The sequence below is a fragment of the Marmota flaviventris genome, chromosome 17, assembly GCF_047511675.1.
Source record: "Marmota flaviventris isolate mMarFla1 chromosome 17, mMarFla1.hap1, whole genome shotgun sequence".
Classification (NCBI taxonomy): Eukaryota; Metazoa; Chordata; class Mammalia; order Rodentia; family Sciuridae; genus Marmota; species Marmota flaviventris.
Window position 1 is genome coordinate 65,575,467 of NC_092514.1, and position 13,527 is coordinate 65,588,993.

The 13,527-nt window shown below is 52.0% G+C and overlaps 1 protein-coding gene across 1 annotated transcript; it reads right to left on the bottom strand.

Annotated features, from left to right (window-relative positions):
* Positions 1-400: 400 nt before the first annotated feature.
* On the bottom strand, positions 401-11,169 carry Cacng1 (calcium voltage-gated channel auxiliary subunit gamma 1). Its single transcript, XM_027946332.2, has 4 exons — positions 10,935-11,169; positions 2,226-2,300; positions 1,075-1,212; positions 401-627 (listed from the first exon to the last, which is right to left on the bottom strand). The coding sequence occupies exons 1-4, from the start codon at positions 11,167-11,169 to the stop codon at positions 401-403; spliced, it is 675 nt and encodes a 224-aa protein (XP_027802133.1).
* Between the last annotated feature and the right edge of the window lie 2,358 nt (positions 11,170-13,527).

The window sequence follows — 13,527 nt, forward strand, 5'->3', positions numbered from 1 at the left end:
AGGGATGTTCAGTTCACTGAAAAGGGTGTACCTTGTCACCAAGGAGAGGGGGGCTGGCTTTTTACACAGGTGACTCCTAGACCTGGTAAATGAGCAGAGGGTGTCCTTGTAGGGTTTTTAAAGACAACTGGCCCAGCAGGACAACCTTGGTCTTTGCTGAACAGTTGGGTCCCTCCAAACACCCGTGCACCTGCTGGCCCTGTTCTCTCTGATCCTGGGCAGGGCTGGGCTCACGTCCATTTGCTCTGTTGGCACAGAAGCTTGTCACAACCCAGAGACAAGTTCAGAGAGAGGACGCAGCCCGTGACAGTCACAGAACGGGGCAGAGGGGAACAGGGCAGAAATGAAACTCCCACCTCCTCTCTGGAAGTTTCTGGGCTGGAGCTCAGCTTTCCGAGGCCTAGTGCTCCGGCTCAGCATCCATGCAGGACTCCCAGGGGTTCTGGGGCATTCGAGGCAGGGAGAAGAGCAGGAGGGCAAGGCCGCCAAGGAAGAGCAGGACGAAGGCGGCACAGGCGCATGCAAAGGACCAGGAGTAGTAGTACTCGATCCAGACGGTGTCCTCACTGTCAATCATGCGCTTCACCGACTGCCGCATGACCTCCACCGAGACAAAGATGCAGAGCCCTGGGGACAGAGCCAGGGCCTCTCAGGGTCCCAGGGCACTCCTGCTGCCACCCCAGCCTATTGCTTGGCGGGGAAGGCAGTGACCTTGCCCTGGGTGGGGAGGAACCTGCAAAAGTGACCCATCCGCCCGCCACCCTCTACCCTGCAATTCCCGCCTCCCTGAGCAGGCTGGCCAGATGACCACTTTTCCTTCCTTCTTTTGCTAATGGCGCCCTGGGAAGTCTCCTCAGTGTCTTGAGGATAGTGTCATTGTGAAAAATAGATGAAATAGCAAAAGCTTTCTCCCTGCCAACCCTCCTGGGGTCTCCGAGGCCCCCACCAAGGTGCTCCCGCATGGAGCTGGGGAATGGTCCCCCTCAAGCCCTGCGGTAGGCAGGAGCCAAGCGGGGCTGCTCCATGATTGGGACAGAGTGGTCCCACCCGGGCAAGGGCAGGAGCCCCATGTACCTGCAAAGGCGTAGAACATGGACGCTGGCCTCAGCAGGTAGTCCCGCTTTTTCCGGAAGGACAGAAGTGCGCAGATGGTGCCCACGATGATGAAGCCGAGGCTGAAGATGGCGATGGCGGCCGCGGAGATGCTGTATTCTGCGAAACAGAGCAGCTCAGACCTGGGCTGCATCCCCAGCGCTTCGCCACCGCTGGCTGGACCTTTAGCCAGCTCTGTGACCGTTCTTGTTCCACACCTGGCCGAGAGGCTCACTCACTCACGGTCGCACGAGGGGAAGGGGTGTGGCCAGATGGTCACAGGACTTGTTCACCCCGAGTCTTGCCGTGCACTAAATTACGGGGCTCTCCCCAGGACGGAGGCCTCCAAAGGAGGACAGGAGGCACATGGCCAGAGGCTTTATAGATGGAGCAGAAACCTCCTCTGAGTGACAGGCAGAAGGAGGCACTGAGGTGGGTGGTCTGTACAGGATCCTCCAGGGACCCCAGGAGGATGACGGAGTGACAGAGTGTGGGGTGGCCTAGCATGTGTGTGAGGGTATGGTGGGGTAACCTAGTGGTTAGTGTGAGGGTCTGTCAGTGTACGGTGTGTTCCACGTGTGAGGCTCTGTGTGTGTACATGTGAGTGTGCCCCATGTGCGAGGATCCGTCAGTGTGTGTGTGAGTGTGTCCCGCATGGGCATCTGTCATGTATGTCTGTGTGGGCATGCGCACTCGCGGGCCTGCTGTGCCCTGACGGTAGCGTGGCCCTGAGCTCCATGGATCCAGGGCCTGACGTTCCTCCCAGTCCTGGGGGATCCCTTAGCGAGGGGGAGTCCCAGGGATTCCCACCGCAGAGAGCTTCCTGGGACTGTGGGCACTTGTCCTGTTTCCTGGGATCTTTTGGAAAGTGTGTTCCTGCGGCAACATAGAGCCTCCCAGGAACTGTCCCCAACTGTCCCCAGCTCTGACAAATGTGCTTGGGCCCCTGGATAGGAAAACGGCTCTTGCAGTTCCCTGGCATGGGAGACGGCAAGGCTGCCGTTCAAACATGCCAGGCCAGGGCTGCTTCTCATCAGCGCTTTTCTGCCAGATGACATCCTGGCTCAGCAGCATGTGACATAGTGTCCCCCCTGCCCCCCCCCCCCCCCCCCCGCCGGCTTCCAAGGCCTCACCCTTCTGAGTGGTGAATTCGAAGATCTCTGAGCTCTCACCGGGGTTGAAATGCCTGAAGTAGGAACAGTTCTTCTCTGAAAGGAGGAAGACGCTAGTGAGTTGGGAGGAAAGACCAGTAGCAAATGGAGGTCTGGCTGAGAGAAGGTGGTGTCAATCTGCTGGGTCAAAATTTGTTCCCCCGACCCTTAGAACACCCTTTCAGCAGGACAATGGGGTTGCATAAGCAGCCGGGAGAGCCTCAGGAAGCAAAGGCCAAAGGAGTGGACGGGACAGGGAGCATGTGCTGCTGAGCCTCATCAGGCCAACAGGCTGGGGCCCAGGTCTGTCATTCATCGGGGAACAGGGCACAGGACCAACCAGCCGTTCTCAGCCAAGCAGCGCCTCACCCTGGGGACACTGGGCAAGGCCTGGAGACACTGTGGTGTGGGGAGGGGGCTCTTGGCATCTGGAAGCCAGGGGATGCTGCAGGACACCCCACAATGCAGAGGACAGACCCCCACAACCTAGAATTATCCAGCCCCCAAATGTCAATAGCCAAGAAACCTTGTATTAACCCAAAATATGGGTTTCTTATCAGAATCCAGGCCCACCCAGATTCACAGGGGTACCTGGGAAGCAGGCTTTTCAAAAGCTTTCCAGGAGATTCTGATGCTCAGCCAAGTTGGGAACCCCTGTTCTGGCCTCTAAAAATTCTAGCAGAGGGTTTTTCTGAGTGACTGTCAGGATGAACCTGGACCCAGGCAGGAACGTGAGAGCTGAATGTGACCCTCATGTCATTTCCTTAGACCTTCAGGAACCGTGCTTGTGTGGCAGGCCAGACAAAACCTGCCCTGGCAAGCTACTTGCTCTACCTGAGCATTGTCGTAAAAGCCACAGAAGGTCTGTGGACACCCCAAATCTGGATCTGATTGGGAGGCAGGACGAGGGGTTCAGCACAAAGAAATTCTTGCTGATTTTAACTATAGTTTCACTTTTATTTTTCTCTTTTAGTCTCTCCTCTCTCCTAACTAGATACGGCATGAAGTAGAGTCCTCTTGCTTACCTTTACTCCAGATTTAGGGAATAGACAAATGAGTTATTTTGTATTAGTTTATAATTCTTAAAAAAAAAAAAAAAACTCAATTAGGTTGCTGTTTATCTGTGTGAGGCCCTTCATTGAACGTTGCCTCTGTCTTTGGTTTAAATGACATACATCTACTTTGTGAATTCACGGCTTCACCTCCAGGCTACATTGGGTTGGTCACAAGGAGAAGGATGCTCTTTCTTCTAGGAATGTGCCCTAGGAGCTGCCAAAGGCATGGCTTTACTGCCACTTAATCCTGTGTCCTCCTACCCTTTTCCTGTCCTCCAAAGTCAGGGTTGCAGCCTCTCCTGAGGTCGAGGAAGGAGGCAACACCCGGGGATGGGGTCTGGTTTAGCAGCGGTAGATGTTCCTGGCAGTAAACGGCCTTTCTCCACCAGCTTCTATATTTAAGTCATTTTCCTTTTGAACGAGTTACCTGGGGTTCCTCGCGGCCAGCCACGAGGTCAGAATCGGTGCTGCTCCTTTCTCCCTCACAGCGTCACTGCTATTTTAGAGCATAATGCAAACCTCTTACATTTTTCAGATTATAAGCCATGGATTTTCTGGCATTGCTGCTTCAAAATGGCTCATGCTATGTCACCAGTCTCCCTGGGTCTCCCTCCGGACAAAAGGAACCCTTCTTTCTTTTTTTTTTTGTCTCTTAAGAGCCCATTTCAGATGTCATTAAGAACGCTCCGTGGAGGATTGACTGGATTCAAGTGTTTCACGGTCAGCTGCCTCCCCGGCCACTCTCTCTCCACGCGTGGGGGTGGTGAGCTAAAGGCCGCCTCCAGAGTCTGGCTGCGCGTAGCTCTTTGGTCCTTCTGGGTTTCTGAGGTGACTTTCCCAGGAAGCATTCAGGAGCCAACCCCACAGATAAACCCCAGGTCCACTCGGGGTGGACGGGGACCATTGCATGTGTAGGATGAAAACCAAGCCGTGCACCCTGGGCTGGGCCTGTCTGCAGGCACCAGGCTGTGAGCTCTACGTCTTCCTCGGGTGGTCCAGGCCCACGTCTCTCCTCTCCCTCTTCTCCTCTATTAAATGCCCTCACAGCGGGTGGAGGGAACAGGGCGCCCAGCGGGTGGGATCCCCTCTCAGGGTTTTGGAAGCCTCAGCTTCTCTCTGATGGGACTGCACTGTGGGCCCAAGGGTGGATGGGATGATCCCCCTCCTCCCCTGGACTTGGCCCATGAAGAAGGCCAGTGTCCTCTACCCTGGACCTGGGAGGAACATCATGCAGGACTGTGTGGCTGCCTGAGGGGAACCACAGGCCCCTGCATGGTCCCTGACGGCCCCCAGAGGTGGAGTGGACACACCAGACCCAGGCCTCAGTTGGGACAAGCCAAGTCAGGCAGCTGCCAGTGTCACTCAAGGAGGGCCCAGGGTGCTGTCAGGTGGCAGCCCCAGCTGTGACCTTGCTTTCCCCACCTGTGCCCCTTGGTCCGGGTCGGTGGTATTTGGGAAACTGCACATCGAGGACACCTTGAAAAGGAAGGACATCCAAAGAGGCCGTGAGTAGCTCACTGGGTCAAGGTAAGGAGTTGGGGGAAGGGACAGGGACAGTCTGGCCCAGACAGCAGATTCCGAGCTTTCCTGCCCACCTTTCTCTCCACCCCTACCCCAACTTCCATCACTCCTGAGCAAAGCTCGGGCCTCCACAGACGCAGGTGCTTCTGATCAAGTGCGCACCGAGCCCAGCGGCCAAGAGGAGGATCCGGGAAGAGTTAGGATTCTGAGGTTCCTCCCGTCTCCTTTCTCTCCATAAATGGCTTATGGTGATCTTAACATTTCTCTTTCTGTAAGACTGAGTGGTTGAAAAATGTGAAGTGGATGAGTGCTCAAAGAAGACAGTGAACTCAGTTGTCAGTCTCCACTGGGGGCTGGCGGGGGCTGGCCAACCACGTATTCTGGCTCAGGGAGTCACAGGGGGTACAGAACCCCAGCTAGCGTGCCAACCTCAAAGGACCAGAGCAGAGGGCACGTTGACCCCAAGGTGAACTCAAGTAACGGGATGATCTGGACGATCACCGAGAATGGACTAGGGTAGCTGGTGCCGGTTAATGGAGACTTTAATATAGTAAGAATAATTTGTGTGTGTGAGAAAAACCAGAGGGAGCTGGTGCCTCAGGGATTGGGAAGGAAGTTCCTCCCAGGGTCATTCATCCTTTTTGTAAGGGACGTTCCCATCTCTTCCCGGTGCTGGTCTCTCGGTCCTATGTCTCCTCTCACCTCCACTGAAGAATTTTATAAAATAGACTGGAGAAATCCCGAGACCCGAGTCCCCGAGTTTCAGAGCACTGCTCTTTGACAGATAAAGTCTAGTTATGGTCTCAGCCTCCAGCCAGGGCTCATGTGGATGGTGAAGGAAGCCCCTGAAATTCCTCAGGGTCAGTGCATGTGCTTTCATGAGGCCCCAATATCTGCACTGAGACTGGAGGAGAAGATGGGCCATGTGGCACCTGGGGCCCTGGAGCAGCTGCTGTCTTTCCCCAAGGAAGCAGAGCCTGGAAGAAGTAAGAGCACGGAATGGTCTCTCTGGGGACTCACTGGAGCCTCCAGACATATAATCTCTTCTGACCCGTGGGGAAGCCTCTGCTGTCATTATGAAGACATTTTAATTGACCTCTGATGTTGATCTAGTACACAGTACTCCTTCTGAGGCTCTTTAGGGGCAGTGGAAAAATCAGATAGTTCCTGTACTCAGAGCCTCGAGCATCTATGGCTGAATGGGGCCTGGAGAAATCTCCTTCTTATACTAGACTAGCTGCCCCCAAACCATGGCATGTCATAAGCTGAACTCCTCATGGTCACTTGGGCCAGCAGCATTTAGGAGCTGGGTTTGTTCAGTGGAGGATGTGGAGGCAGGTGTGTCTGGAGAGCAAGGAGGCTCTGGATTCAAGAATTGAAGGTTGAAATTCAGCCTGTCAGAGGGTTAGGCTGGAAAGGGCATGCTCAGTGTTTCTCCCTGTAGAATGAAAAACACCTATAGGATGAGCACCTGCCTGCTGGTTTGTTGAACTTAGTATAATGTAGTGACTAAGAAGGTGAAGGTTAGGGACAGGGCCTGGGTGTGAATACAAGATGCTGCACTCAATAACTGAGTGAACTTGCTCAACCTAGGTGTGCCTCATATTCTATATGATGAAATGACAATAATGTGGTGGATCTCATGGAGGTTTCAGGGGGAAATCAGATGAGCTAATATATGTATGCCAGTCCACTGCTTTCTGGTCTCTATCTGCTTTTGAGGAAAATCAACTGTCTATCTTATTAAGGATCCCTTGTGTGTGGTGTGTTGTCTCTGTTTTCAAGATTCTGTCTTTATCTTTTTTTAAGTATTTTTTTTAGTTGTAGAAGGACACAATATCTCTATCTATCTATCTATCTATCTATCTATTTATTTATGTGGTGTTGAATATTGAACCAGGGCCTCACACGTGCTAGGCAAGCACTCTACCACTGAGCCACAACCCCAGCCCCTTTGTCTTTATCTTTCAATAGCTTGATTATGGGATGACTAGGTATAGCTCTATTTGAGTTTACATTTCTCTGGCTTCATGGAGTTACATGGATTTATAAATTAATGTTTCATTTGATTTGGGGAGTGCTAGCCATTATTTTTTCATAATCATTTCTGTTCCATTCCCTTTCTCTCTCTTCCTTTCCTTCTGGAACTTTCAGAATGCACGTGTTGGTATCTTAGATGGTGTTCCACAGCTCTCCGAGGCTCTATTCATTATGCTTTGTTCTTTTTTTTCTCTCTTTCCTTACATTTGCTAATCTTGGTTGATCCATTTTCAAGTTCACTATTTTTTTTTTCATTTCTCTTCTCAGATCTCTTGCTGATTCTCTATAATCAATTTTTTAAAATTTCAGTTGTTACATTTTTTAACTCCAGAATTTCTGTTTGGACCTTTGAAAATAATATTTATCTCTTTACTGATATTCTCTATTTCATGAGACACCATTCTCATTTTTAGTTCTTTAGATATGGAGTCTTTTAAATCTTTAAATGCATTTAAATGGCTGACTTGAAGTCTTTGTCCAGTAAGTCCAATATCTGGGCTTCCTTAGAGATCTGTTGACTCATTCCTGCTCCCTGACCCCACAAACAGTCCATACCATTTTAGTTACATGTGTGGCTTGTGCTTTTTTTGGTATGAAGAATTGATACTAGAGGTACTTAACCTCTGAGGCACATCCCCAACCCTTTAATTTTCTTTTTTATTTTGAGACAGGGTCTAGGTAAGTTGCATAGGGCCTTGCTAAGTTGCCGAGGCTGGCTTTGAACTTGCGATGCTCTTCCTCAGCCTCCTGAGCTGCTGTGATTATAGGTATGTGCCACTGTATCCACTATGTCTCGTGTTTTTTAAGTAATATGATGAGGCAACACTGGAAATCAGATTGTATAGTATAGTGACTGCTCTGAACTAATTTTGTGAACTATGTATTCTTTGTTATGTGTGACTACTGAAATCTCTATTCCATTAGCTTAGTAGCTTGTCAACGGAGATTTCCTAAAATGCTTGGAACAAATGCGTCACCCTCTCTACTGAGGGGCTCTGTGCACGTTTGAGGCATGGCTTAAACACTCAGAGAAGCAGCCTACATCTCTGCTTTGGCCTTCACTTTGTACTTGCACAGAACCTCAAGATAAGGCAGAGGTGAGAATTCAGGGCCTTTGCAGATCTTTCCTGAGCATACACACAGCACTGTACATGGCCTTCTAGATTATTAGGACTATGCTGTAGTTCTTCAAAGCTACCTCTGAACATCTCATTCTCCAGTTCTTTGCATAGCCTACTGCATGGCCCAACTGTTATCTGCAGCCTCAGGCAGCCATGATATTAACCAATCATCTCTAATTGTTTTAAACAAATGCCCTTGAGAAATAGACTGTTTGCACTGGATGAGCTGAGTTGGGCCACATAATGATAGCTTTGCAAGTAGAGACTTCTAGGGAATGACCACATAGGTCAGATAATGACAGTTATCTAGGAAAAGGGCTTTGAAAGAGATTCAATCCTTTCTTGTCCCCTGTAAGTGGCTACCAGGCTGCTGATTTTCACTGTGATGGTGAGATGTTGGTTTTCAAAGCTGCAACAGAGATGGAGGAAGGGGAATGGGAAATATATTTTAAATAACTGATTATTGTTCAGTAAGTCCAATATCCGGGCTTCCTTAGGATCTATGGCTGTATTCTGTCCCCTCTCCCATAAACAGGCAATACTATTTAAATTCCTTGTTAAAGTAAAAATACCACAAAACTTACTCTTCATCCTCAGAGTCACCCATTTTTCTTGAACAAGCAATTTCTGGGTTGCTACAAGATTCGGTAGACTGCCACAATTCTGAAAACATTGATTTGACCTTTTTTTTTTAAAGAAAAAACAAAACTGTTTTATCTTTCTTTTATGGAGAAGAAGATTTGAGGGGAGGTGGTTCTTATTCTGTCATTTTTTTCCCCTGATGTCACCCCAAATTAATATACATAAAGCACCTACAACTGTGTTTGGCACATAGTGCTACATTTGTGTGGCATTATTGTAATTATTATTGATAATAAAAGAACACATGCATACAACCCCCACTTAGAAAAGAGTGGTTCCAGAGCATAGGAAGGACAGATGGAAAAATAAAGGAATTTCCATTTGCAGAGAAAAACAGGAAAATGGCAGGAACACGCTTTGGAAGATTACTGGGGGGAGGTAGTGCTCATTGTCACAAATGTGGGAAACATGATTCATGGCAAAGAGATGGACTGCTCAGGATCAAGGCCAAGCGATGCCTGCTGGTCCCCTGAGGCTGGTCCTCTAGCCAGTCTGTCTCTTCCCTGCATGGACCTTGCTCACTCGTTTGCTCATCTGCTCTGACTTTAAAAGGCAGCTGCCTCCAAGGACAGGTGGACAGGACCACAATGTGTGTTCCCATGTGTGGTCCCTGGAGAAGCTGCCTCACCCTGCCCTGCCCTGTCCAGGGAGCTGGCTAGATGATGCATCTGTTTACCAGCATGCAGCAGTGGCCAAGGGACGTGGGCGTCTGGGCTATGTGATACCCTTCAAGCACATGCCCACGCCTATCAAAGCCCTTAGCCCTGGGACTCAGCGTTTCCAAGACAGCTGGGTATTTACGAGTCTCTGGGTGCTCAGCAGAGATGAGCAAGGCTGGGGCTCCCTCAAGCAAGCAGAGGGGAAGAAGAAGAAGGCCAGGAGTGGGAAGTGGGGTTTGGGCTCTTTGCCCCACACCCAGTCTGCAAGATCATTGGGGTCTCAGCGCCAATTCCCTTGAAGCGGGGGTTTCAGGAATACGTGGTCAGGTAATAGAATAATTCTGAGCATCAGGAGGAATGTCACACATACCCTGGTCCACTGCCACCTTGGAGACACATTCATAAGTGTGTCTCCAAGTGGATCTTATGTTGCTGAGCCCAAGACCTGTATTTTATAGAGGAGGAAGCAGAGGCTGAGAAGGACCTCATCCTCCCTGAATAGTCACCTGGGAGGTGGTGAGCAGTGGTGGCTACAAGCCCAAGCCCCCTTCCCTGTGTAGCACTCTTTCCTCGAACAAGTGCTCTGATTGCTATGAATCCTGAGAACTCCATGTTTGCAGAATCTCTATTCTGCAAAGAGATCATTTCACGTGAATACCACATATTCCCTACCCCACCGCCCAGCCCTTGGCCCCAGTACAGGGATTGAATCTGTATCAGGGGTTCTTTACTACTGAGCTACATCCCCTGCCCTTTTGACCTTTTAGTTTGAGACAAGGTCTTGCTAAGTTGCTGAGGCTGGCCCTAAACTTGTGATCCTCTTTGCCTCACCTACTGAAGTCCGAGTTGCTGGGATTATAGGCGTGCACCACTCTACCTGCCTCTGAATACCAGGTATTCTTGACCAGGAATTTACCTGTGGCATGGCTGGGTCACTTGGTAGGAAATGGAGGAATACTCTTAAAGTCTAGCACAAGGAAATGCTGTGTGCTTCTGAAGGGTCTGACTGGAGGGAGATGTACAGAAGGACCCCAGGATCTGACAAGCAGGTGGCTCATGCCCGACCACATCCTGCTTCAGAGACCTGCACCCTGGCTCTGCTCACAGAAGGGCCTGTGCTTGGTTTCATGCTCAACTTGAAATTCTCCGTAAATAGGAATAAGACACTCGGTGTTTTCATTCTGCATGGGCCCCCACAAGTTCTGTAGCTGTCCTATCTACACTCCTGCCTGGAAGCCCAGCAATGAACCCACCAGCCCCCGGGTCCCTCCAGCCTGAGAACATAGAGCCACCTGCCTGTCATGGAAAAGAGAGAATGGAGCTGGGACACCAATGGGTGACCGCTGCCAGGGTCAGAAGCCCCGGGGCTGGTAGACCTGTTCAGGTGCCTCTTGTCCCACCTGGCCTGCCGTCTGCTCTGGATGAAAAGCCCCGAGCCTCAGCCAGAAGGAAGAAGCTGGAGACAAATACCCTCATTTGTCAACCTGGCGGCAGCCACCGGTACCGCTGCCACAGGCAGATCCAACCTTCTTAGGAAGGGCCTGGTGGCTGCTCTGACCCCAGGCAGAGAAACCCGCCTTCCTTCCCAAGGGCGACTCATCAGGGGAATGGGAAGGGCCAAGGGGAGAGCGGGTTGGAGAGTGGGTACGTTACCCCCAGGCAGGGTGATGGCGCCACAGTTCTTGTCCTCGATGTCGTCCACAGGAACGCGCGTGGTGCAGATCCTCCAGAGGCCGAAGTGGGCTGCCTCGCAGGTGGCATTGTTGTGCTCCATGTGGGGGCTCAGCACGGCCCAGAAGTCCGTCACCACGGCCACCATGGCCAGCACAATGCCCACCAGGATGCAAAAGAGGGCCACACGAACCTTCAGTGCTTGGGTCTGGGACATGGTGGTCACCAAGGTGTGGGTGCCTGGGGCAGGGGACAGCAGTATCTCCCAGGGTATGTGGCTGCCCCGCTAGCGTGGCGGCAGTGGTTATCAGGCCAGGGGTGGGAGCTAACTTTAGTGTGCCTGACTGAGCCAGAGTGGGCTGGCCTTGGGGCTGAGGGACGCTGGACAGGGCCGAGCAGCTGCCCAGACGTGTCAGGGGCCTGAGGAAGGCTTCTATTAATGCTGCTCCCTGGGTGTGTCACCGAGGATGGCTTCTGCTCAGGTTTCAGGGCCCTCTTCCCCTTTGGAAGCCAGAAATACCCTGGGGCGGGGCAAGGAGAGAAGGCTCTAGATGGTGACTTGAGACCTCCGTGGAGCGGAGCGGGGAAGGGGCGCAGGGCAGCGGCCCAGGGAAGGCGACAGCCCACCAGGTGCGTGAAATCTGCCGGCTCTGGGCTGCAAGGCACAGCCTGGCAAGGGCAGGGCCCTGGGAGACCCAGGTGGCAGGGCTTCCTGGTCTCACACTGGCAGGACAGACACCAAGGCAGGGAGAGCGGGCCCTCATCCTGGGGATCTGGGGAACCCAGGAATCTGCCTAGGGTCATCTCAGAGACCCCTGCCCACGGCCCTAGAGGCCACTTCCCAGGCAAGCACTCTAGCCACAGGCCCACGTAGTCCCCCATGCTGCAGGAAGATTCGGCCGGCTCCCAGGCCTGGCCTTCCCCAGCTCTCACCCCACTGTGGTCACATTATTTCCTTTTCAACCCTCTTCTCTGCTACTGGGTCCAGAAGAAGAGCTCCGTTTGGGGTAAGTCTTCAACAGTTTTCTGAAGCTTGAAACTGCCCTCTGGAGTGAAGAGAGACCCCACCCAAGACACAGAGCCCGGCTGCATGGGGCTGCAGCTGTGTGCCAGGGCACTGTCCTTAGTTTTGCCTTTTATAAGTGGAAAATAAGGATGATCCATTATGCCTTCATGTACAAAGTAAGCGTTTATGTAAAAAAAGAAGGGTAGTAGGTTGATTTGTGGCCAGTGGGTGCACATTCACAGCAGAGAACAGAAGAGGATTAGGGACCCTTGTCCAAGGGTTCTGCCCACCTCCTGGCCCTCAGCTCCTACGTGCCTCCTGGGTTCTGCTCTCTCTTCTGTCTCTGCTCAGGCCTTGTTGGGTGTATCCAAGAGGCTGATGCATGACCAGGAATAGAGCCTGAGTTGGGCAGGGCCTCAAACTTCAGAATCCTGGCCTCAGGTTGACAGGCTTATAGAAGGAGTCTCCCAGTGCGTGGAGAGACATTCTTGGAGTCACAGAACATTAACACTAACGGGTGCTTCCTCTCTACCAGGTACTCTGCTGAGGCTTCTCATGTCACCACAGTTGATCTTCCCACTAATCCATGGGGTGAGAACAATTATTGCTCCCATTTTTACATAAGGACACAGGCTCAGAGACATGAAGTAACTTGTCCCAATTCACACAGCAAGGAAATGGTACAGCCAGTGTCAAAACTCAGATTATGACCTCTAAGAGCTTCTCTCAAAAAATGTTCTCATCTTTTCTCCCCTTCCCCCCGCCCCTCCCCTGTGTTTCCGGTAGGGCTAGTCCATCACAGTCGTCTGAATGCCCAGTGATCCACTGGGACCTGCCACGCCCTGCTCAGCTCAGAGGGACCCTCTGGCTCCACGTAGGTGGCTCCTCTCCATGGAGAACTCTCAGAAACTGGGCTCTCGGGATGCTGGTCACCTCGGCTTACCCACTGCATGCCATGCACCCCAGGACAGCAGCAGCTGGGGAGCCAGACGTTTCCGGTGTATAAAGACAGAACATCGAGAAAGAAGCTGTTTAATGTTAGCATCGTGAGTAAGCGAGGGGTCATTTGAAGAAATGCAAATGCCTTTCCCGGTAAAGAGGGCAGCTGAGGCTGTCTTGTGCTGCCTCCGGAGGTCTTGGAAAATGCATGGCTCCTGGTGCTCACTTGACGTCGGCTGCCATGACTTCGTGGTCTCATCAAAGAAGCCCGGCCTCTGCGAGAGGGCAGCGTGGAGCAACTTCTGCCGGGCTTTGCCTCGGTGGGGGGGCGGGTGTGTGCCAAGTCCTCAGCCCAGCGTGAGTGGAAGCATTAAAGATTGATGGCCTCTTCCTTTGAAGTCGTCTTTGTGTGCCTCGCACCACTTGGCCCGGAGCTCTGGCCATGGCAGGCCGGCCTCCTCCTCCTCCCTGTCCACTAGATCTCTTCAAGCAGACCTTTTCTGTCACAGGGGCCACTGTCAAGCTGTCTGTTTGCTCTCCCCGACACCCCAAGCCTTGCTGGACCAGGAAGGGTGTCAGTGGCCATGGCCACCCGCATCTGCTGGGAGCCCGGGCAGGGACACCACCTCA